This window comes from Epargyreus clarus, unplaced genomic scaffold (assembly GCF_041222505.1).
Source record: "Epargyreus clarus isolate Ecla_fem2 unplaced genomic scaffold, WU_Ecla_fem_2.2 ptg000024l, whole genome shotgun sequence".
Classification (NCBI taxonomy): domain Eukaryota; kingdom Metazoa; phylum Arthropoda; class Insecta; order Lepidoptera; family Hesperiidae; genus Epargyreus; species Epargyreus clarus.
Window position 1 is genome coordinate 9945105 of NW_027332231.1, and position 25772 is coordinate 9970876.

A 25772-nucleotide genomic window follows, 5' to 3' on the forward strand; every position below is an offset into this window, starting at 1 on the left:
GTTAAAATAAGCAACGATAATCTATTTAATTCAACAAAATATATTGCACGTAATAAAATAATTTGTACGGATTATTGTAAACATTTGAAGACATTTTATAATTAACATTTACGTATAAATTAAAAATAACTCACCTGACATTTTTGTAACTAGCAGCATTAAATAAACAAACGTTATTATAATTTAAAACACTAAAAAATATCATGTATAAACTTAATTATTTTTTTAATTAGCTGGCATTCACATCCTTGCATCAAACAATGACTGCTTTATACTAAATCTAGAGATATCTCCCAGATCTATTTTTATATAGAGCCATCGATTATCTTTCAAGCTAACTAACTAATAAGCTATTTAAAACTATATTTTTATTATGCATAGTACTACTATAACTACAACTACAATAGGACTATTGAAGAAAAAAAAATGTTTTTGGTCTAGGATAATTTTCAATTAGGTTTGCTATTAACTTTGAACTTTGCACTGACGAAAAATTATTAAGGGTCTGTACATATCTGACGGAAAATGCACCGAGCGTATCAGACGTTGTATGCTCAACGCACTAACGCATCATTGGTTAGGTGTGAAAGGTTGCATGTTTTATTATATAATTGTCTGTTCTGGCGTAACGCGACCGATAATACGTGACGCATCTTCCGTCACATATGTACCGACCCCTAAAAGCGATCAAGAAAGCAAGTATATTAAAGGACATACTTGTCTGCGGCTGTAGTTCAATGAGATGCGCCCACATCTCGCGCACTGCCTGGCTGAAGTAGCCGATCTCCGCGTTGGGGTGCAGCCCGAACACCTCCGGCGTGTTCGCCAGTGGTAACGTGTCGATGAACTCTGCAAAACATTGTTATAATATAGGAGTAGCAGACGAGCATGCAGTCCACCTGATGTTGAGTCCTGCCGCCCATGCACATCAGTAAATAACCCCAGATAAGATTAGATTCTTACCTGAAGTCCATTATCCCTGCGCCGCTACCCTTGGGGACCAAGCTAGAATGCATCGGAAATGTTTCCCGTACCACTTTATTGGCACTAAATTGGAAATAATAATTTTATGCAATTAATAAATAAATATTTATAATTATAATATTCTCTCCCCCACCCTTCGCCTCCGTCTCCAATCTTTCCCCCGTCGTAAAACATTAACTAATGCACCTATGTAAATGAAATTTGGTGAACTTGACATTTCAAGTTGCATTGCATTGCAATATGCCATTGGCATAGACGTGGGAGAGCGACGTTTACTATGGTGCAGGGCAAGACGAGATACTTGACGGTGTGCTTTGGTGTCATGACGAGTTTGTGTGATGTTGTCTCGAAACATCTGTCCAAAATGTTAATAACTGAGGTACCTTCTAGAACCGTCATCAGACCCAGGATGTCTAGGACCAGAATCCTCGCCCAAACTAATGAAAGGTTTGCAAATTGCAAAACAATTTGCTATATTATAAAAACTCACCAATATATTCCTCACGCTCGCCGTCGGGCGGTATGACGTAGTCGAAGGTGGAGTCCTTGTAGAAGTGGAAGGGCTGGAAGCGGTCGAACAGGAACTCGCCCATGTACTCGTCCATATACGTGCCAACTACGCGACGGTCGAAGTCGTCGATCACACGACCACCGTACATCACCTAATAGTGTAAAAAAAATTGCAATAAAAATATTATTGCATAAAATACCTTAGTATTAATATAATCAACAGCACAACTAAAATTTGCCACGCAACTGCAACAACTAAAATTTAGATACTTATGAACTACGGCGACTACAAAACAATGACAAGTGTGTTGAGGCTGCGTATGAGCATGTCCTTTGATTCGCGCTGAAACCTTACGTCTCGGGGGAATGAACAAGACTCATGGCGAGTACCGAATACACCAGAATAGGTTATTAACAAAGCCGCCTCTGTTCGTCTATATTCGGTTAGTTCTCAAACGTTGCATTACAAATGTTATTGATATTCATATCCGAATAGTGATAGTCATGATAGTCATAGACGAAAAAGTAGTTTCATACGAAAGTGTCTTGTGCATCTGAAAGGAAAAGAGAGATAGAAAGAGAGAGAGAGAGTTATGATAAAAGAAGTGAGATATAACTTACTTCACCAAACAGATACTTGAGTGTAGCCCAGGGCGTGGGTCCGTTGACCAAGGCGCACCGCTCGAGGTAGCACTGCAGTATCTGCATGCACACCACGAAGTCCGACTCGCTGAAGTCGTACGATATGTTCCAACCGATCTTGTCGTACTTGCGGCGCTCCTGTAATATCATTATTTGTAGAACATGAAGATAAATAAAATTAAGAGTAGGTACATATCCCTACCCGAAATATTGACACTTAAGAGTTTACGTAATTTACAAATAATTTGGTTTAATTATCAAAACTACTAAAATCAACAAAGTAAAATAAATATTTATATTTGGATTTATTGCATAAGTACTACTTAAAATATATATGTTTAAACAATAATGTCGTTTTATTTACTTATCGAATATAATTGTAATCACGATTATACGGTAAGTTAGCTCAATTTTCGAAAATTTTAACTAATCGGCCGTTTGTCCCCCGCCACCGATACCGAGAACGAGACTATTCCGGGCCGATTATAATATGACTTGACGGCGATAGTTGGCCCGTCAAAATCTCGGTGCCGATCTAGAGGTCACGCCGATCTACTCGAAATATCGGCAGCCGGGATGATGGTGTTCAGGCGACGAACGTGCGGTGGACACGCGGCTATAGTAAATGTACCGCTACTTCGGCGTCGCCGATTAATTATCGGCATTGGCTCGGTAACGGTGGACAAACGGCGTAATACTTCGTGTCACATTTTGAAGTCTCGTTTGTCGAATCTTATAGTATTTAAAATTTTTATTTATTAAAATATTTTTACGCAGTGGCTTTTGGTCTTATAATTAGTTTTTATTATACTAGTATACGTTTCTATAATGCTACCTGTACAACAGCATGAAAGAAGGCGAGCACGTAGACGAGCTTCTTGAAGTGTGGATGCGGACACTCGTCCAGCGCGTGCGCTCGCATCTTGAAGTACGTGTTGCGCAGGTTCAGCTTCAGACCGTTGGGCGGCTCCGTCACCACTGCGGACGAGTGGTGGAAATTCGATTGTATTAATGTATCGAACAGTTTATGTATGAGGTACAGTGTTTTTATTTTAAATATAGTGGCAAGTGGGTACTGCCGCTGTAATTAACCCCAGACACGATTGGGTATTCCTACCTGAGGTCTGCCATAGATGCACCGCTACCTCTGAGGACTAGGATCGAAGGCTTCCGAAAAGTATGTCTCCCTTACCATCCGAGAAGTCAACCTGGATCTTCAGTTCCAGATTCCAAAAAAACATTTCCCAATAAATACCTATGGAATTTGTTGATTTATATATTCAAAGGCACTCCCAAAGTTTATACGTTCAAGCAAAGAAAAAAAAACATTTTTTTCAGCTTTATTTTAATGTAAATGGAACTTCAATCATGAAAGTTTTTATCGATGCGGATATATATTTTTCACATCCTAATGTTCTGAAATGATAAAGACTATGAACTATGAAAAATTTGCACGAAAAGAACTTAAGTAGTTATATGTCTTAAAACGTCACATTTACTCAGTCATTAAGGTGTGAGCAAACCACAGCAACAAGGTATAAATTATCTTTACTTTACTAACCTTTAAGCGACCTCTGCAGTATACCAATAGGGAATGTGGGCGTGGGGTCCGTGGTCAACCAGAGCCGGTACTCTGGGTGTGGCTTAGTCATCAGCTCCAGCTGCTTCTCCAGCTCGCGCAGGAACGACACCAGCAGGTGGCAGTTTTGCAGGATCAGCCACTGCCCGTGGGAGATTGCACCTTCGAGGAGGGCTAATGCTGCCTGCAATAGGTTAAAATATTGATTTTGTTTACAACATCAGGTAGATAATTTCGATTGTCAACCACGATCGAAAACAAATCTTGTAAAATGTTCAAAATTATATTGTTTAAATTTTAAGATCCGCTACCCGCATTTTGTACCGTATACCCCAGACTAAAGTTGACTTTTATGGCCACATCACATGAACCATCCCGGGATTTATGAAACATGAACAAATAGTCGAAAAGTTTAAGTTCTGCCCGCTTTTGCCCGCGGGTACATAGTGGCGTTAGTGTGCCCTTATGTTGCTACGGAGTATATGCTTGTAGTTGAGTTCGACAGCATTATCTCGCATTTTTTTTTAACTACACCTGCGCGCAATAACTTCAGAGCGGACTAGAAGTTTGGCGCAGACTAAAAATTCCTCCCTTTTACATTTTAATTGAATGGTATATGGTCTCTCACCCCCTCCTGCCCCTGTCCCAGCGACAAGTACTTGAACTTGCCGCCGCCGAAGCCGCACTTGTCGGCCAGCTTCATGAGGTCCGCCGTGGGGTCGGAGCCGGGGCTCAGGATGAACACCACCGGCGTATACGGGGTCGTCTGCTCTACTATCATGTCCAGGCTGGGTATTGAGAAATATTAACATATTACTTAAATATCATGTTTGAAATTATTATTCTCCATAACTACTACTAACTATTTGTGACTAATAACAGCAGTGTTAAGCGCTGCTGTGTGTTGGTTTGAAGGATGTGGTAAATAACCTACTCAAGTGTAATTGCTACGATGCTCGTCGTTTGTTCGCGCTTTGAAAATATTTTGTGCAGATTAAAAGTTTCGTCTGTATTCGTGCGTGGCGTTTACACACTTTCCCATTAATATTTGGCCAGTTACTCGGCAGATTGTTTGCAAGTATCTAAATGTTGCATTATCGAGTGTATAGATAACTTACTCGGGTAAATTCGTCACTAACTATGATGCTCGTTCGTTTTCCGCGGGGCGTAAATGTTATAGCGTGCAACAAACATTATGCAACTGTGTTCGTGCACGACGTTTACATATCCGTCATTGATCGGAAAATTACCCGGCGGATTGTTCGCTACATTTTGTAAATAACACGATATCAACGTGTAGTGCGCGTAAAACTGCTAGTCCGCTCTGAATATAGAAATGAATCGCGTCGCCATAGCAAATTGTATGACTACACTTGCTCGCAATAACTTCAGAGCGGACTAGTACTTTGGCAGGGACTATACCTGATAACGGGCGGCGTGATGTACTCCTCGCCCATGGTGACGGTGATGTAGTCGGTGAGCGCGCGGTAGATGCGGTCCACGCGGAAGCAGCGCAGCACCATCAGCAGCTCGAACGGGTTCACGCGCTCGCGGTACGCGTTCGGGATCTCGTTCGACTCCGGCGTGTCGCTGTCGAACCACTGACCACACAAAATACGATCATGTTAAGTAGTTTTCAATCATTGTAATTAAGGAATATTAAAATAATTTATAATTGGTACAACTTAAGCTCGCAAATGAATGATTGCCTCGAACAAGTATGTAATATTCGTAAACTTCTAACAACTATATTCGAAACCTACTCGTATGATTCGACCGGGATGATACCCGTGAAATTGTTCTACGCTTTGTTATAGTCCGCTCCAAATTGCTAGTTCGCTCTGAAGTTGTTGCGCACAATTACAAGCATATATTCCGTAGCAACGCAAGGGCATGCTAGCGCAGCTATGTACCCGCGAGCGAGAGCGGGCAGCGGACGGGTGCCGGGCTGTCTTCGTCCCGCTAATATCTACAATTCGCTATTCGACGCGATCCGTTTCTATATTCAGAGCGGACTAGCAGTTTGGCGCGGACTATACCTAAGTACTTACTTAAGTTCCCAACTCACTTACAGATACAAAAAAGAGAATGCATCTATGTCGGCTTGATGTAGAACCACTATTCTGTATGGAGTTCATTACTGACTGCATGCTTGTTTTCTACTTCAAGCATCTAGAAAAGTGCTTTAAACTTTGATGAAGTAAAGCAGTATTAAATATATATCAATTACGTCACTAGCAAATACCAGAGGTGAGATAAACATACCTCTTGCCACGCGTCAAGTCCTCTACTAATGTGGTCGGGCAGCTCGGCGAACGATTCCGGGAAATCAGTGCTTAATTTCATTATATCTTGCCATCCCTGTAAACATGCAGGATAGTATATTAAAAACGGGATGTGTTTCAGCGATGACCTAACGAGTAACGGATTTAGGATCTGTGCTTACTACAAGTGCTACAGAACGCAGAAGGACTGATATCTAGAAGATTCGTGCTTCATCATGGAGATGACGACGTAGGTGACGATGTTGATCATGAGGACGATGATGATGATCATAACGAAGTTGATGATGATGACGATGATGATCATAAGGACGGTGATTATGATGATTATCATTATCATCATGACGACGCTGGAATCATCATCATCAGATTATGACAACTTTGATATTGATCACGACGATGCTGAACTGATGAGGACTACTACGTTGATGATGATGACGACGATGATGATGACAGTTTGACCCCCCCCCACCCACCACTCACGGGTATTCCTAACTGTGCGGGTATCCTTATTGCGGGGCAGGCTAGGGGGCGACTTCTCCAGCGCGACGTTGCCCTTGATGAAGAAGTCGAGTGCTATTTCTGAGAGACAACGTCCTCGCTCTGCTCCAGCTTGGCTCCAGCAGGACGGTGATGATGAGGACTATGATGCTCATGAGGACGGCGATGATGATGATCACGAGGAGGATGATGAAAACGAAGATCACGGCAAATTTATGAGGATGATGGATGATAATGAAGAAGGTGATGATGATCATGATGATAGTAATGACTATGATTTTTATCACGGCGATGCTGATGATGATAACCTTCACGATGATGATCACGTTGCTGACAGTTTAACCGACACCTACTCATGGGTAATCATACCTGTGCGGGTATCCATATGGCGGGGCAGGCGCGTGCCGCCTTCTCCAGCGCCACGTTGCCCTTGATGAAGAAGTCGAGTTGCATCTGCGATACGACGCCCTCGCTCTGCTCCAGCTTGATGCACATTTGGAAAGAGAACAGCAGCTTGTGCCGTTCGAATATACCTGAGAACGGCAAAATGATTTGGATTGGTGAAGCGATCTTGACGATGTTGTTAATGTAAAATATTCGTTGTCCTACTAAAATTATCCGGAACTATTAGCTCGGTTGATTGATTTTCTATTGCATATATTATGTTTCATTCTTAGGCACGCCTTGCCGAACCACTTAACGGACATATGGATTAATTTAAATTATGGGAGTGACATAGGCTACATTTTTTTACTCTTAAGTTTTTGATTTTATAAGAAGACTCTAGTAACTATTAAAAATAAAGTAACAATATATGTAAATACTTTATTTTAATTAGTGATATTGTTACCTGTGCAGCCGTAATCATACACATTCTTGGTTAACATATCAATAATATTTTTGAGACGTTTCGACAGTATCACGTTGGGCATCGCTTTTCGCAGAGAATACGAGAAGACCTGAAATAATCAAATCAAATTAAATCAATTTTTTTTTATTCAAAATAGGTTCTTTACAGAGCATTTTTTTAACTTATAAATAAGACTGTTACACCATTATATTTTATGAGTTAAAAACCCGTAGTGTGATGGTTAACTTATCGGCTTGCCACACGCAGAGATCCGGGTTAAATCCCCAGCCAAGCGTACGTCAAAAAAATGAACTTGATTCTCCTACTGTAGATACAAAGATTACATGGACTATACAAGGAATTATAATAAAATAACAACTTACATCTAGGTACGAAGATAGCGAGTATTGGTACATGGTGTTGACAGCGGCCATGTCGGAGAGCACAAAGAACAATATGGAGCCGCGCTTGGCCACCGGCCTGTACCCATCTCTCAACTTCTCTATGTCTTTGGTCGTCGCTTCAGCCAACTCGAGTTTTTCCATCACCTGTGTATTTACAGAGTAATAAAGTTAAAGAGTAATAAAGTACCAATAAATAAATTCATTCATACATTCATATACCAGGGCTCATGTAATTTTTATTTTATCGTAAAGTATTAATTGTGAATATAAATTGTGTGTGAAATTGTGAATATAAATGATATAAAAGAAAAGTTTTTTGAGTCTGCAATTGAGAGTCGACTTTTTCAAAAAAATTACTAGAGCCAACATGTTTTAAACAATCAAGAGAAAGAGAAAAAAATCTTGCACGCATGTATACGTACAAGTATATGATACATACGTGCACGTTGTTTAATAGACTTTCTTTGTTAACACCTACAATATCATATAATAGTACTAGGAGATTTGTTTGCCTCCTGCGCGTAATGGCTACATCTGCAGACCCACATAGACCAAAATGTTATTACAAAATTAACCATTAAATTTACTTCAACAGTAGAATCATTACATCTTTAAAACTACATACATCTTATATACTAACCTCAGCCGCCTTCGACTTGGTATTCTCCAAGGTGTTCACTAGCTCGACATTATCTAACATATTGCCGGTAGATGTCGCCAGTTCCCTTAGCAGCGAGTCCTCGAGACCGGAGAGCAGGCTCTTGTTGGCACTGGTCTCGATGATGAGGCTCTCGCGTTGTTCCTCCAAGTCAGCACGCTCTGCACGCACCACGACACTTAGGAGCTGGTCTTCTAGGCCCTGAAGGAAAATTAAAAATAATTTACTTATGCTAAAGGTGTGTTGCGGAATCGGGACTTCCTTCGGATATGGAGAAATAATGAGACATAAATAGGACTACACCACCTTAATTAACAATAACCTCTCTTAATGCTGTATGCGCTAGATGAAAATCATGCTGTCTTGCTCGTGAGGAATGTTTTTTATTATTCAAATTTATATGACTTTTTAGTCGTCAACATATTGTAAACTAGTTCAATATTATTAATCAATATTTAACGTTTATCACAAGTGAAGTGCCAGGTTAATTATAGGCGATACAACGACAGGACGATATCATGCAAATTAACCACAGTGTAAAATACCTATAACAATTGTTCAAAAATTTTAACTACCATTAAGACTGGCTTAAAGTAGCACTGGATATTTCATTGCTACTTTGAATTAAGTAATAATATTTAATTAAGCAATGATGAATTCAGCGATCCATGCTACTTCGAGCATCTCAATGACAATATATAACGTATCGTACCTTTTTTTTGTTATCGAGGGGGAAACCTTCAAAAGGTACCCGGTGCCGTAGGAGCGACACAGAGTTATGTGGGATTCTTACCGCACTAAAACCCCCTCGCTGGCCGTACTCGGCGCTGCGTAGAGGGCTCCGGGTTCTCCAAAGGAACGCAACTGGAGTCCTCCTAGCGCGTTGCATTTTTTTTTTGTGTTGTTGTTTTTTAGCGCGTTGCCTACCATATGTATGCGACCACACATACCGCCGTCCTTCCGGGGTCGCTGGCCGGACGGTTCGAGCTCCCACTCTTGCCGCCCGCAACCCCGGAAACCCCGTTTATCCGCCTCTTACGACAGGCAGGGGATACCGTAGCCCTATTCTAGTCCAGGGACAAACGTAACGTACCTGCACAGTGACAGTGTAGTTAATGACCACAGCCTTCGCGTAGGCGGCGGGGTTGAACTGCGGGTTGGCGAGCTTGGTGGTGAGGTACATGCGGAAGTTCGGCTCGTAGTCCACTTCCGAGCTGCCCAGCATCACGAACGTGCGACCGCCCTCCACTGCATCGTGTAACAAAACATATATAAAATAAACGTGTACAAAAAACAGTAAAAATAAGCATTTTAGTAACGTCATTTTATTAAAAATATAAAACACATGTATACTACAAATACTTTTTAAAAACAGGCTTTTTAAAAACGTCATTGTATGTTTCGTATTCTTATCAAAAAACCGTTCGTATTCTTATCAAAAAATATTATGTAACACATTTACATTTCTAAAGATTTTTTAAGAAAATTTTAGAATCAAAAAGAGATAAAATAATACTTACCTTAATTATTGATAAAAACCATTACCTTTAATATTCTTCTCGAGAACGTTGTCAACAACGGGGTCGATGTATTCGTTGACATCTTGAAAGAGCACCGGCATACCGTACTTTATGGCCATCTCGAGTTGCCTCAAGAATTGTGGATCATTGAACGATAAAATCTGAAACAATATATTATTATTATTTAATCGTACGAAATGGCTACATATAATCCTAAAACAAGCTATAATCGTTTTTTTAGAATCTTTGATATAAAATATACAACGGAATGAAATGAGCGGACTTTCCTTGAGCTTCCTAGACGGTGTTTCAACATCTACGGGGCATCAAGCCTACTGGGAGAAAGAAACATGTTTTTTTATGTTTTAGTATCTTTCAAACAACCATAACAGCATTTGCTATTTCTACCTTTTTTTTGTGAAACAATTCTCTTGCGGTCATAATACCTTGAGATTATTTTTCGCCTCCTTTTTCTTGATCCAATTGAGAGCTTGAGTCTGCGGGTCGATGCAGAGCGGGAACCGTGAGGCTCTTGTTGTTAGAATGCCGTTCTGCACGGACAACTCGTCCGGCGGCAAGCCTTCAGAGTTCCATCTGAAATTACGTATGAATTACTTGTAAATAATTAAACGTTTTTATATTTTAGTTTTAGCTCTATGTCTAATTCGTTCGTAGAATAAATTACAAAACGAAAAAAACTAAACGAATCCAGAATAGAATAGGATGCGCAGACTACGCGCATGGCAGCCCGGCATGACAACTGATATGTAACGTTCAACTTGATGGCATGACAAAATTTAAAAAAAAAGTAATAGAATTTCCACAGACCCATGGAAAAATATCCTAAAAGTTAAAACCTAACATCACAAGAAACAGCATACCCACTAATTTCGACTTCATTCGTCAAATTCTTTTCAATCGTGAACGGCATCGTCAACGGTATACCCCTCTCGAGGACATCACCGAGCCAGTCCTCATAGATCATAGTCTGTCTGAACGAGAACGAGAACGGTCCCGCATAGCTCAGGAACGATGCAGACAGCAAGCAGTTGCCGATCAGCCTAGACTGCTCTACGTAGAGCGCGGCTAAGTCTTCCGTCCAGCGCTTCTGCTCGCTCGAGAGCCCCGACATCAACTTATCTGCAGCTATTAATCTTCTCATCATGATATCCGTTTCCTCTTGCAACTCCTGTCGTCTAAGCATCGCAGTCTCGTATCTGTTGTTCAGGCCGTCCAGAGTGCGTTGTAGTCGGTCTATCTCGCGGTTCAGCGAGGCGAGGTAGTTCACAGCTTCGGTGTATTCCTTCTCTAGTGCTTCCACCTTGTCCTTTTTCGGCTTCACCTCCTTGTAGACCGCGCAGTAGCCAAGGACGGCGGTCACGAATTTCAGCAAGCCGTATCTGCAACAAAATTTAAGAACCATATCAATGAAATTATTAGCAAACATGTTTTTAAATGTCGCAAAGGCATACTATATGCATTAATTGCATATATCATAACCAATTTTTCATTATTTAAGTGTACTTCGGATGATTAACGAGTTATTCTATTTTGTATATGGAATTCTAAAGTATTATTTTAAAATCAAATTAAACGTAGCAAATATTTTGAGAGCAGCAGATAATACCATAGACACTATAGAAAAAAGCGAAGTAATTTTTAAATGTTTAAAAGTTTTGATTCCAAAAAGATATAATTTCATATAAGGTAATCGCAAGAAATAGCGAAAAATAGGCAAATGAGCTTCCTAAACAATGCGCCATAAAAACGTGATCCCATCATCTCTTGCAAGTTTACATGTTTTTTTTTTCTTATTACACTTACGGCCCCATTACTAGGATTTCCTGTAGCGTGGGTGCCATGGACACACACAGAGACAAATACACAAACACCCACACCCAGAAACAGAAATCTAAATACATCATTTAAATTTCTATCTGGCCGGGGATCGACCCCGGGACCCTCTGCGGGTCGTGAAACGTTTACATATTCTCAAATCCCTGTTATGATCACCACTCACCCGGCCTTGCTGATCTGCTGCATGGTCTCCAGCTTCTTGCTCTTCTTCATGTGCGCCTTGACCGCCTTCACCTGCGCCTGCGTGATCAGGTCGCAGTTCATCTCCTGCAGGTTCCGCAGGAAGTTCGGGTCCGCCATCATGCCCTTCGCGCCCTTCCAGCTCACGTCCTTGATGCCGCGGATTATCACCACGCACTCGCATACCACCTGCAAGAATGTTATTTTAGAATCCGACATAAACTGAACTGAAGAAAGTGCAGTTTAGTTCTTCTCAGAAGAACTAAAGACGTCTTCGATTACATTTTGTCATATAACAGCAATGCCAGAAGATATTATGAAGCGTGTGGCAATCCATGGATTGTGTTAATAATAAACAACAGTAGCAAAGTTCTACAAAGTTAGCAAAGTCGCTCAAAAGTTGAATGGACGACCGCTCTTAACTGCATTTGTTGTATGTTTCCGTATTTGGACACACCCTAACCCGGTCGTTACCTTAAGGTAGTAGTCAATCTTATCGGAGGTCCCATAGGCAGTTTAAATACATTTGACTCAGCTGGCCAGCATCTTGGCATTAATAAATTGTCATTCAGGCCTGTTTTAATTATGAGGAAAGACCCGTCCATACAATAGAACACATATTAAGCGGCCAATTATTTATAGCACTCACTTGCACAGCCTCCGGCGGGGTCGCGAACGACCGGATCTCAGTGATATCGTTCTTATCGAGGTCCGCTAGAGCCAACCTGGCCGCTTCAAGCGCCGGCAGCGCTGCCGACAGCGCTTCCTCCGCTTCAGACTTCTCCTCGGCGATCACTACACTTTGTTCCGTTATCTCTTGGGATTTCACCGCTGCGGTCTGCTGCTTCGCCACCGCTGCTTCCGTTGCTGTGGGACACTTAACACTTTTGAAACGTGTACCTTAACATGTACGTTGTCATACATATGAAGTAATATAACGTAAAGAAAAGAATAAAAAAAAGTAAAACAATGTTTTCAAAAGTGTAATTATATTAGTAGCCAAGTTTAACTACACCAGCGCCGAAATATCAGCTCTTGTGTATCTATGGAATTCATATATTTTCAATCTATGTTTTTCCCAAACGATCAGCTTCGTCATAAATAGATTGAATTTTATACCAGTAGAAATCTCTTTCAGCAAAACTTCGCACTCTTTTGTCTGTTCGGCCACAATGACTTTCTGAACCGCCAATTTCGCATTCAAGTCTTCCAGTTGCACGTTCGCTTCTTCGATCTTAGCTAAGCCGCCTATGAGCCGCTCGCACTGTATGCAAAAGCAATATAGTTATAGACAGTGATAATGATAATAAAAAAAAATACAGAATCTGTATATTTATTCGTGTTGCGTTGGAGTAGTATCGCGAAGCGTTTACCATAGGAGTCTGATACGCAATGGGTTCCGGGTTCGATCTTCAGTCATACAGATGTCTAAATGAAAAAAATATATATATCTTTGTGTGTGCATGAGTGCTTGAGTACGTGATTTTCTGTATGTGCTTCTGTCGGTGTCTATACGTGTCTCCCACCTAAGCAACAATAAACGCGTTCTTTCCGTTGAGCAGTTGGCTGTGTGTATGTTTGTCTGTCTATGATTTAGACCTATGTACGTGTGTCCCCTGAACGACAATAAAAGCGTCATTTCCCGTCAGGAGGTGATTGTCTGTATCTTTGTCCGTCTGTCTGTGATCTGTGTGAGTGTGTGTACGTGCATATGTGTGTGACCCAACCTGAACGACGACAAACGAGTCTTTTCGTTAGAACTGCTGGCTATCTGTATCTGTGTTTGTTTGTGTCTATGTTTGTACATGCGTACGTGCATGTACGCTCCCACCTGTGCGACAATAAACGCGTCCTTCTCGTTCAACAGCGAGAGGTAGTTGGTGAGGTAGTCCATGTAGTGCTTGGGCGTGACGTAGTTGTTCCGGCGCAGGCGCAGCAGGAACTCCACGGAGTAGCGCGCCACAGACATGTGCACGTGCACCACGTGCTCCACTATTATAGAGCGGAACTCCTCGGGGATCTTTTGGACCTGTGTTAGGATATAAATTGCATGAAATTAAATATTATGTACTTTTTGATTTATTGGATTTCATTCACAAATTGTTAGTAATTAATAATTAGTGGTAATTACTTTTCATATACTCCCATGTGATTGGAAAACAACTTCAGCTGAGCAGATCCGAAAAGAAGCTCTGCGTTTTTAACATTGTCTATTTATCTTTTAATCTTATTATTATTTTATATACAGTTTTCATTTGTATATGTAAATATAAAAAAAATATTTTAAAATGGACCAAAAAAGCGACGAAACATATCTATACTTAAAATAAATCTGTAGAGAGGTCAATTCTGTACATGAAATATATTTCCAAAATAACTATCAGGGAGTGATTAGGGATCGATACTGATGCCAAAAATGCAATCAGGAAAATTTTTGTCGGTCTGTCTGTCTGTCTGTCCGTATAACCGTTATAGAAACAAAAACTACTCGACAGATTTTAACAAAACTTGGTACAATTATTTTTCATACTCCTGAGTTGGTTATAGTATACTTTTTATCACGCTACAATCAATAGGAGCAGAGCAGTGATGGGAAATGTTGGGAAAACGGGAGAAGTTACTCCATATTTTAAGCTTTCGTCGCGTGTGAAACCTTAATGGTTAAAGCTATACAGAAATTATGTATGACGGAAATGTTCTCCTTAAAATTATATAAAAAATGTCCCACGACAGCATATGTCTATCTTTTGTGGTTGACTTACAATAAAACGTGTAAGTCCCCATAGCTTAGCAGTTCAAAGGTTTCTGATTATATTTGTCTACTCCTATGTTTATAACACTCTCAGTCATCCCTAATTAAAAAGTTGTGTTTTTTTTATTTATATGGCAACACAACGTTTGCCGGGTCCAGGTAGAACAAAATAAAAAATTGACATGCGTTGCCTTGGTTTTGTGGGCCGTACAAAATGCGTAGCTTACATCAGCCAGAAAAACGTTGGCGACTGCTAGCAACGCCTGCTTCGGCCACGGGAACTGCCAGTCGATAGTGGTGTTGTTCACGAGGCCGGGGAAACTTCGACACCTGCAATTATAAGAGAAAATAACTATGGTCTTTCCATTACAATGCTACTATTACATACGTTTGGCTTGTTAGGAACAGTGTATTGGATGTAATTTAGAATATGGATAGATTTTTCTATAATGTTTAGTGACCCTTAAGTTCCATGTATAACAAAATTGCCATTACACAGTACAAGATGGAAGGCCTGTTTAGACCTATAAGGCAAAGCGTACGACGTACGACTTCGTTTCGTACGAAACGAAGTAGTGAAGCGAAAACTATGTAGACAACTAGTAAACTATAGTCTGATTCATAATTAAGTCCAAAATGTAAACAAAAGTGTTGACCTATCAAGAAAATACATTTCAAATGGTAGTTTCTTATTTTTGACAATATTAAATTAATACAACAATAATAAAATAATAATCTAAATAAATCAAGATCAATTCACATTTTCTAATATTTATATTACCTCAATTCCGTCCCATAGAGTAATAATAATAAAAACAAGGTTTATGGTAGAAAATTAAAATGTGATAATGGTAACACAATCGGAATCCAAAACATGTTTTGTGCCGCCATTTTTAAGTTTCGGAGCTAATGTTATTCATTTTCGTGATTGTAATCAAACTCGAATGTATTATTGTTTACATAGTGCGTATGTTAAATTGTGAATAATTGTAAGGTTTTCGTTTTTTGTTGAGTTTGTTAAAGTTTTTGCTTCATGTTAATTTTGACAGTGACATTTATTTGTTTACATTTTGGACACCTAATTATGAATCAGACTATATGTAATACAACTATAGAGTAGTTAGTTGGATTGACCTATTTCGTAGAATATCACCGCTGGGCGACATGGAGAGCACGACGTGCAGGTTATCCGCGCATTTGTTGCAGAAGTAGTTCCATACCGCATCTCTGTGAAAAAATACTGATTTAGTTGCTTTCATTGAAATATTTTACAAGATATAATTTTTTTTTAACTATGTGACAACAAAATGGAAAGACATTCATATGTAAACTTCATATTTAAATTGCGGCAGAACCACTGTCAGACCTATTTTGATTGTACTACAGTATTAATGACGTATAATTCTGTGTCGTGCTTTCAAATCTGTGGTAAGACTTACGCGAGACATTTCAACTTATTTCATACAGTTGCTATTTATGTAGTAGTCAATGTGGTAGTCAGGTATTACTCTATACTCGTAATTTAAAGCAAAACAGTTGCAGCGACTTCTCCCAACTTGTCAAAAGATGGCGCTTCTGGATCATGTTGAGGCAAACCGTCACTAGCGTTATCAATATCGAAATCCCTATAAATTTTATTAATGTTGGTCAAATTTATACCTCTTAGCTAAAACTAGCTACTGTAAGATCTTTCAATATTACTTGGCAACCCCGTAGCCGGCCTCTGCGCTCTCGTTGCGCAGCGCGTTGATGATGGCGTCCTTCTCGTCGTCGCCGAACAGCGCCGGGATCATGCCGATCATCAGGATGTTGTTGATGAACTCCAGGAAACCCTCCTCCAGGATCTAGGTACATAAACAACTAAATATAAACATTCTCTAAAACATATAATAATTATTTTGGAAGAATCTGCAATTCATTTAATTCCATTAAATAACATAGAATGGGTGTATTTATTAAATGTGCGTGGATGGCCCAATAAGTATAAAGAATAGTGATAAATGCTTGAACAAGTTACGAGCCTGAATTTGATCAAAAATAAAACGTTCACGGAAATTAAATGAGTTCAATGAATGATTGCACTATACCAAAGCATCAGTTATAATAATGAAATTCTGAAAAGTAATACTAGCTTTGGATTTGGTAATTCATAAAAGACAGACAGGTAGCACTGTTACTCGTTCCTTGTTTTAGCCGTAATACTTTAAAGTATAGACTAAGTACACGTTTAATTTGATATTAGTTCTATATAGATAGAGAAGTACTTGTAATAATAAATAACCACCATTACCTGAGCAGCGGTAAACAAGAACACGGACGGTTTCCCATCCACTCCGAGCTGGTTGTACAGCCGCTTCATGTCGTCCTTGAAGGTATTCTCGTTGTAGTTACGCGTCACCGTTATTTCGAACACCTCGCAACCTATTACATTGAAGTTGTAGTATTAACTAATAAGTAAGAGTTATAATGATTTTTATATACAAATTATTTAATGAATACAGCTATTAATATTCAAAATGTCAGCTTTGCTAAAATCATTAAAGCCTGAGGTTATGGGTTATTGGATTATCTAAATATATATAACTCAAATGTGACTGACTGACATTTTTTTTTTGTTTTCGAGGGGGAAACCTTCAAAAGGTACCCTATGCCGTGGGAGCGACACGGGGTTATGTGGGATTCTTACCGCACTAAAACCCCCCCGGTGGCCGTCCTCGGCGCTGCGTAGAGGACTCCGGGATCTCCAACGGAACGCAACCGGAGTCCACTTGGCGCGTTGCCCCGTCGGGCTCCGCCCAGGTGAGCTTGAAACTCACCACACCATCTGGTGTTCACGACGGTATGCGACCACACATACCGCCGTCCTTCCCGGGGTCGCTGGCTGGGCGGTTCGAGCTCCCACCCTTGCCACCCGCAACCCCGGAAGCCCCCTTTTAGTCGCCTCTTACGACAGGCAGGGGATACCGTAGCCCTATTCTGGTCCCGGAACTACAGGGACAGTGACTGACTGACATAGTGATCTATCAACGCACAGCCCAAGATCACTGGACGGATCAGGCTGAAATTTGGCATGCAGGTAGATGTTATGACGTAGGCATCCGCTAAGAAAGGATTTTGATCAATTCTACCTCCAAGGCGATGAAAAAAATAATACTTCGTAACGCGAGCGAAGTCGCGGGCAAAAGCTCGTAGTACTATAAAACATACATAGTATATACACAAAAATAATTTTATATATGTGTGTGCATTCGTTATTTAGTAGGTATAGAATCAATAAACCTCGTTCACAATTGACGTTTGCTAGAGCGATCTACTAACAGATATTCAAGTGTGATACAATGCAGTTCTCTATCTATTCGTATATTAGGGCGACATACGCGAATGTTACGCACATAGTGCTAGGCGCTGCTGTGTTCCGGTTTGAAGGGTGTGGTAAGGGAGACAGACTTTTCCGAGGCGTTCCAGCTTAGTCCTCAGGAGTAGCGGCGCATCTGTGGCCGACCTCAGGTGGGAATATCTAATCCTATCTGGGGTTGATTACAGATGTCCATGGGCGGCAGTAGCCACTTACCATCAGGTGGACTGCATGCTCGTCTGCTACTCTTATATTATAGAAAAAAAACGTCACCCAGCACTCACCCGCGGCGAAGGCGGCCAGGCGGCAGATGGACTTCTTGCCGGAGCCGCCGACGCCGATGATCATGGCGTTGCCGCGCGCCGTGCGCAGGATGCGGTGCACGCGCGTCAGGTGCTCCAGGCAGTCCTCGAACAGCACTACCGACATCTTGCCCACTCGCTCGTTGAACTCGTCCAATATCTACGGATAATGTTCGAAACTCAGTCAGTATTTATGGACAGTGTCTTTTTTTATTATAATATAGGAGTAGCAGACGAGCATGCAGTCCACCTGATGGTAAGTGGCTACTGCCGCCCATGGACATCTGTAATCAACCCCAGATAGTATTAGATATTCCTACCTGAGGTCGGCCACAGATGCGCCGCTACCCCTGAAGACTAAGCTGGAACGCCTCGGAAAAGTATGTCTCCCTTACCACGCCCTTCAAACCGGAACACAGCAGCGCCTAACACTGCGGTTATTAGGTAGAAATAGGTGTGGCGGTGGTGCCGCCGGAGTCGAACCACAAAGGGTTCTACCACCGTCTTGTTAAAGATACTGGTAAAATACGAGCAAAAGTAATCAAAAGCGACACGAGCGACAGCCCTCATTGATGACCGCTTACGACGGTCGCAAAGTCTCAGACGATCATCAATAACATCCAGCGATAGTCTGGGACGGTCGTCAGCTATCGTTAACGGTCGTTAATAGTCGTGGCGGTATTAGTCGGGGGTCGTTGACGACTGTTTGCGACAATCCGCCAGTGACCGTCACCAACAACAACCAGCGATAGTCCTTGTGCCAATAGTTGCTTATACGTTACCTCCCTAAAGTCATCTACCGATAATATATGATTATTAAATAATTTAACTAATATTATAGTAGCATTGAGTCATTTTAATATGTAATAAGTACGCATAGTATGCAGTTTAAATAATCTTCATTGGCAACATTTCGACCCAGTTGCACAAATCAAAGTTAAGGCGAAGCTCTGAGAGCGTGAGTTTATGTCGACATTTAGTAGTAAAAAGTTCACAATTGGTGGCAACCGAAGTAACACATAGGTAAACTTTTATTTTATGACTACATGTCAAGGCACGCCCAAGCCACAATTCAATATCAAGGGGTGCACAACAGTGTAAATTGTATTACTAATAAATACTTTTTATTTAGCAGACTCCCTTTAGGTTATCTGTCACTGAATGAATGAATTTAAGACACAGACCTCTTGAAACAGGAAGTACACGGCCTCATAGTCCAGAAGATCTTCGTAGTACCGGATTTCCTCTTCGTCTAAGGCGTTGCGGTAATCGCCGAAAAGCAGGGGATCGCGTAGAACGTACTCTTCTAGCTGTAAACAAATGACATGTGACAAATGAGATCTAAGTTGAATATTTGTTGATTGCAATAGTGACAAATTGATAGTTTTCCATATTTTTTTCAAGTCTATCAACCGACATTGGAACAAGGCTTGGTGGATGAACACACATAACTATTCTTATGCTAAAAGGAGACGGCTAATTTGGCAGTAGACGGTAAGTAATTTAAAGTCAGTTGTAATTAAAAATATATATTTTGAAATATATCAGAAATGTATGTATTTTACGTAGGTTGTTCCGTATGTTTCTGCAACGCCAAATTGTAGATCTACATAACTATTTTATTCTATTTATTACATAGCATGGTATGTAATAATATAATATACGCCTCTTGAAATTTGATAATTTAAAGTAAGTACATTTTTCAACTCGAGTTTTAGTGGTCAAAAAATTAGATAGATATTTTAATTTAAAGTATTACCGTAAGTTCACGTTCAACTTCGGGTTCCATCTCCTCCTCGACCGCCTCCGGTTCCTCCACCACTTCAGCAACCTTCGGCTTTGGCTCCATGAATTCTGAATTTAAAATATTTATTTGCAACTGTTTTACGGTCTTGGCTTCTTGCAATTTAGCCTAATTTCAATAAAAAATATGAAAATGAATCAGATAAAAATAATTTTTACTTGTTAGGTACTGGAAAGAGAAACCAATGTTGGTGCCAACATAGCAGTTTTATGTATTTGTAATCGATATGAAATAAGACTCGTATTGATCACACGTACGTTCCTAATTCCTCGTCTGGGCTGCTTTCGCTATGTGCGATGAACAACTCGACGACTCGACGAATTTTGGTTTGGTTGTAAAGGAATAATACGATTTTGTTTGAAAAGACACGTTGAGGTCATGGTCTAGCCTCGCACATCTATGGTATAAAAGGACACTAGTCCAGCCTAGCTTTAACGACCTGAGGTAAAAGTACATCCACTCACCATCCTCCTCCTCTTCCTCCACCTTCTCCTCCTCCTCAGGCACCACGATCTCCTCCAGCACCACCGGCTCCTCCTCGGGGAAGTACTTCGCCACTTGTTCTTGTATGTGATTGCGCATCAGTTCGTTATCCTTTAGAAAGGTACATAAATGTTCATCAATATAATTTAAAATAAAAAATAAAAAAAATCTCGTATCATGGACGCCCGTCCTACGGACAGGCACGATGACAAGTAAGATAAGGGCGCTCGTGCGGTACCATCTGCCTTTTTTTTTTATATGTTTGAGCCTAACGATAAAGCAGACGTGCTACCTGATGGAAAGTAGTCAACGTCGCCTATGAACATTTGCAACACCAGAGGAGTCGCCAATGCATCGCCGGCTTTGAAGGAGAGCTCTTTTAGCACCTTTTTTGAAGAGCCCCATGTCATAGCGCTCTGGGAATACCTCAGGAGGAAGTTAATTCCACATCTTGCACGTTCGTGCTGCCTACATGAATAATAGTTTTGTTGTAATCTTTTGATGATCCGCGTTGCATACTGATCACGATTGTGCCAGTGGGTTCCTAGATGTTCCTCTCCATCCAAACAGATATTCTGTTCTGAGTTTGTGTTTGTGAGTGTCCATTGCACACACAAATGTACTGGAAAATTTCTTATATGAGACTACGAGAGTAAAAAGTGTAGGTCTTATATATGAGTTGAAAATAGGAGTAATTTAGTTTGAATTTAAATCAAAGATGTTAAATTTTGACCACATTTATTTAGCCACCCAAGACACAGGTATATGTTTCGGGGCGGGGAGCAGACTAGTAACACAGCGTTCCCACGAAGCAAGCGAATACGATCGCCATTGCCAGCCATGCACATTGCACTTGATTCGTAGAATCGTTTGTGTCCCTACAAAAGATTAAAAACGTTATAATCAATCAATGATTCCACAAAGCATGGTCCTCACCGCAACGTTGATGAGGCGGTCGCATATGACCCTGGTGAACTCGTTCCGCCAGCAGCGCACCACGGCGCGCGTCTCGCTGAAGAAGTTCGGGTGCGTGAGGCACATGCCCGCCGCGATGCGGGACAGGTCGCGCAGGTTAAAGATGTAGTGGAACTTCGCGGGCGTCGGCGGCAGCTCCACTATTATTATCTGGAATGATAGATTACGATTTAGGTTTAGATTTAAATAATGTCATCTAAATATATATAACTCAAAGGTTAACTACTGACATAGTGATCTATCAACGCACAGCCCAAACCACTGGACGGATCGGGCTGAAATTTGGCATGCAGGTAGATGTTATGCCGTACACATTCAACCCTTTCATATTTAAATGATTGTAGGTATTACGTTTTATAATGTAATCAGCTAATTTGATCTTAAAAGCGTTGAATGGGTGTACATTTTTAACTAGAGGTGCTCCTTCAAAAAGCAACTATCTTTTTACCGTAGTTTGTTCTTGCTTTTGGAAGAACAAGATAACTATCTCGGACGTGAAATCGTCAAATCTCTCGTTACTCGAAAGTGCAGTGGTAAGTGGTCAACATTTTTGTCATAAAATAACGTCAGATTTGAATCGCTGATAACTGCGACACTAATAATGCGTTAATAATTTTGTTATAAATAATATAAGACGATAAAAGTGGTACTTTCCTGATCTAACAATACTGACTCTGCCACTTTTTAATCAAATTTTATAAACATACCGTGACATGTGAGAATTATATTACTGATACTGCTCGTTCACACAAGGAAAACGCAAAGAAATTAATATGTATATACAAAAAAATAAATAAAACAGTACACTTGCTGTCATGTTATATTCTTCTGTCTGTTTGTGTTATGTATTAAGTATTATGTAACGTTAATGTAACGGGATATTTACTGAAATAAATGATTTCTTTCTTTCTTTCAGGATGTGCTTACCTTATACAAATCCAAGGTCATCTGTACGATTTTATCGACGATCGCCTGTATCTCGTCGGGGAATATGGAGAAGTGTCCGCGCATTATCGACACGTAGATGTGTCGTAGCGTGCTCTCCGACGGAAACTGCAGGTTGTAGGTGGAGAACATCGATATGAAGCGGGGGTCCACCTATGGGAAAGTAGGTATGCGGTGGAAGATTACAAAAATGTTGTGTATCTCTATTAATATTTTAGACGAATTAATGGAGTGTTACAAAATTTTTGTGTATCTCATTTTAGACGAATTAATAGTGTTTAGATTTACGTCTAGAAAATATATAAAATTAAATGCATGATTGCACGTAAAGAAATATCGTGATTCGATTTTTCGATCGAAATTTAACAATTTCTACTGGGCAGAAATTTTGTAATGTTGGTGTAGCTTCAAAAACATTAAGCGTGATGAGGGGAATTACTTAATTTCATAAAATGGCTACATGTAATTTAATATATTGTATAAACTTAGCTATTGTTTATTTTCTACTAGAACGTTATATTACAAGTAAAGACTATATTGTGTGTTCATCTTACTTAATGAAAACCGAAATTACAACAAAATAGTTTATTGAAATGGGCAAGACATTATAAGAATCATGTATCTTAACTGTTACTTACGTCATTTCTCCCTCCGCCCGCTTTCCCCATAGCAGCTAGAAAGCCGATATCCTTTAAGTTCTTCCAATTTAAATCTTTGCCTCGATCGTAAAAACCTTTCTTTTCGAATAACAGTTTCAATAGGGCTATTGGTTGCTGTGTGCCGTAAGTATCCACCTAGACGAAATTGAATAAATAAGCATTTTGTAATATCAATATGTAACATCTCCACTCAAATGCAGATTGGTGGTGCATCTGGTATATTACATGTCAACAAACTTATTCGTATGAAACATGATGACTATTAATATTTTACATACTTAAAGAAAAGAGGCAAATTACACAAAGTTGAGATCGATAAGAGCTTCCCTCTCTAAGAGGGCTCGAAATTAGAAAATATTGAGCATATAGTCAGTATATGATGCTTACTACGAAATGTAAATATATTATATTAATTAATGTATTTTGCACTACCGCCACACCTATTTCTACCTAATAACAGCAGTGTTAGGCGCTGCTGTGTTCCGGTTAGAAGGGTGTGGTAAGGGAGACAGACTTTTCCGAGGCGTTCCAGCTTAGTCCTCAGGGGTAGCGGCGCATCTGTGGCCGACCTCGGGTAGGAATATCTAATCCTATCTGGGGTTGATTACAGATGTCCATGGGCGGCAGTAGCCTCTTACCATTAGGTGGACTGTATGATCGTCTGCTTCTCCTATATTATAAAAAAAATGTTGTCATTTCCATTTCCATTTCCATTATAAATATATCATGGAAATGGAAATGTAAATTAATGCTGCTACCTCTAATATTTTGCGACGCCCTCTCAGGGCATCACATATTACTTATATTTTCTTGTGAGTTGTGTGTGTGTGTATTTTACAATAAATAAAAAAAAATAAAAACGTAACATAAACTCACAATAGGCATGTTCATGTCGTCGATGAAGACGAGCATCTTCTTGCCGACGGGCGGGCCGAACGTGTCCTTGGTGCGCTTCTCCACCACCGACTCCAGGTTCCGCTGCACGTCCATAGACGACGTTCGCGACGAGAAGTTCATTTGTTGGATTATCTATGGCAATGTGTTTCAAGGTTATCGTCCGCGCCAAACTTCTAGTCCGCTTTGAGTATACAAATGAGTCGCGTCGCAACAACTTATTGTAGATATTAGCGGGACGAAGACAGACCCGGCAACCTCCATTGTCCGCTCTCGCCCGCGAGTACATAGTTGTGTTAGTATGCCCTTACTGTTGCTACAGAGCATATGCTTGTAGTTGTGTTCGACCTCATTGACTACACCTGCGCGCAACAACTTCAGAGCTGACTAGCAGTTTGGCGAAAACTATATTGGACTACAACTGCCGACTAGCTCTCTTTAGAGTCTCTTAGTGTCTTTACACTCTCTACTCTCATAGTCACACAAAAACACACACAACACACGTAACAGACGCACGCACGCGCGCAACACACACCCACAGAGAAAGAGAGAGAGAAAGAGTATCACTAGGATTACCTGTCGTGGCTGCCATAGTACATGCCATACAAAGACACAAAATGAATACACAAACACACAAACTCATATCCAAAATCATCATTCAGATACCTATTTGGTCGGCGAACGCCATTTATTTTTGTGTAATATTGCTAAATATTGTTAAAAATAATAAAATGACTAAAATAAGTAAAACATAAAGTACATTTGGTGGTACGGAAGCCTCCATGTGCGAGTTCGACTCGTACTTGGCGAATTATTTTTAGTTATTAATTATAGCGTAAAGAAAATGTAAAATTAGATATTACAACAATAAAATAAACAAATTCTTTTTTTTGTTGATAATTTTTAACCATTTTCCCTACATGTATAATATAACAAAATATTATCGATTATAATTATCATCAGTTCTAATATTCATTATTTTTATTAAAGTCACTTATTTATAATTCATATTTTTATTGTTTACTTATTTAATATTTAAAATATTATAAGCAAAAAACATACTTGTATAATAACATATATTGTTGATGTCGATATACCACAAAAAAGATGAATTGATTTTAAAAATAGATAGTTTGAGTACTCACATATTTCTTATTCGTAAAATTCGCATCTAGTCATCATTAAATTTATTCCAAAATATATAATTTATTATTATTTGAGAAAGTATTAATATTTCTGTTGATACTTTTTGTTTGTACGGTAAATAAATTATATTCAAAATTTCATAATATATTTTACATCACACCAAAGTTAAAAAACATATTTATCACCTATATAAAAAAGGACACACAAACCGCCTTTAATTGGAGGCGCCGGGTATCGATCCCGGTACCTCTCGCATGCTAAGCGAGCGCTCTACCATCTGAGCTACGCCCCCGTTGTATAGTGCAGACAAAAGTATGGAACATATTACCCCAAAGTGACCCTATTTAAAAAAATGCACTAATAAAATGAATTGGAGGCGCCGGGTATCGATCCCGGTACCTCTCGCATGCTAAGCGAGCGCTCTACCATCTGAGCTACGCCCCCGTTGTATAGTGCAGACAAAAGTATGGAACATATTACCCCAAAGTGA

The 25772-nt window shown here is 40.0% G+C and overlaps 1 protein-coding gene and 2 non-coding genes across 3 annotated transcripts in view; all 3 read right to left on the bottom strand.

Moving 5' to 3' along the window:
* Window positions 1-25772, bottom strand: part of Dhc98D (Dynein heavy chain at 89D) — an 81115-nt gene that overhangs the window by 6001 nt on the left and 49342 nt on the right. Inside the window, exons 56-87 of the mRNA XM_073086993.1 lie at window positions 24119-24271; window positions 23222-23377; window positions 22566-22736; window positions 21600-21788; window positions 20645-20774; window positions 20136-20230; window positions 19561-19686; window positions 18359-18536; window positions 17010-17140; window positions 16421-16563; window positions 15854-15946; window positions 14947-15049; window positions 13799-13996; window positions 13087-13231; window positions 12617-12834; window positions 11951-12156; window positions 10812-11330; window positions 10377-10524; window positions 9956-10091; window positions 9504-9658; window positions 8393-8611; window positions 7732-7896; window positions 7349-7457; window positions 6868-7031; window positions 5981-6076; window positions 5138-5316; window positions 4344-4503; window positions 3698-3899; window positions 2972-3114; window positions 2116-2274; window positions 1475-1646; window positions 718-849 (exon numbers count right to left, since the gene is read on the bottom strand). Coding sequence (XP_072943094.1) covers window positions 718-849; window positions 1475-1646; window positions 2116-2274; window positions 2972-3114; window positions 3698-3899; window positions 4344-4503; window positions 5138-5316; window positions 5981-6076; window positions 6868-7031; window positions 7349-7457; window positions 7732-7896; window positions 8393-8611; window positions 9504-9658; window positions 9956-10091; window positions 10377-10524; window positions 10812-11330; window positions 11951-12156; window positions 12617-12834; window positions 13087-13231; window positions 13799-13996; window positions 14947-15049; window positions 15854-15946; window positions 16421-16563; window positions 17010-17140; window positions 18359-18536; window positions 19561-19686; window positions 20136-20230; window positions 20645-20774; window positions 21600-21788; window positions 22566-22736; window positions 23222-23377; window positions 24119-24271 — 5293 coding nt within the window. The remainder of the gene's footprint in view (window positions 1-717; window positions 850-1474; window positions 1647-2115; window positions 2275-2971; window positions 3115-3697; window positions 3900-4343; window positions 4504-5137; window positions 5317-5980; window positions 6077-6867; window positions 7032-7348; window positions 7458-7731; window positions 7897-8392; window positions 8612-9503; window positions 9659-9955; window positions 10092-10376; window positions 10525-10811; window positions 11331-11950; window positions 12157-12616; window positions 12835-13086; window positions 13232-13798; window positions 13997-14946; window positions 15050-15853; window positions 15947-16420; window positions 16564-17009; window positions 17141-18358; window positions 18537-19560; window positions 19687-20135; window positions 20231-20644; window positions 20775-21599; window positions 21789-22565; window positions 22737-23221; window positions 23378-24118; window positions 24272-25772) is intronic.
* Window positions 25502-25574, bottom strand: TRNAA-AGC (transfer RNA alanine (anticodon AGC)). Its single transcript has one exon. It is a non-coding gene; the product is annotated as a tRNA-Ala (tRNA).
* Window positions 25654-25726, bottom strand: TRNAA-AGC (transfer RNA alanine (anticodon AGC)). Its single transcript has one exon. It is a non-coding gene; the product is annotated as a tRNA-Ala (tRNA).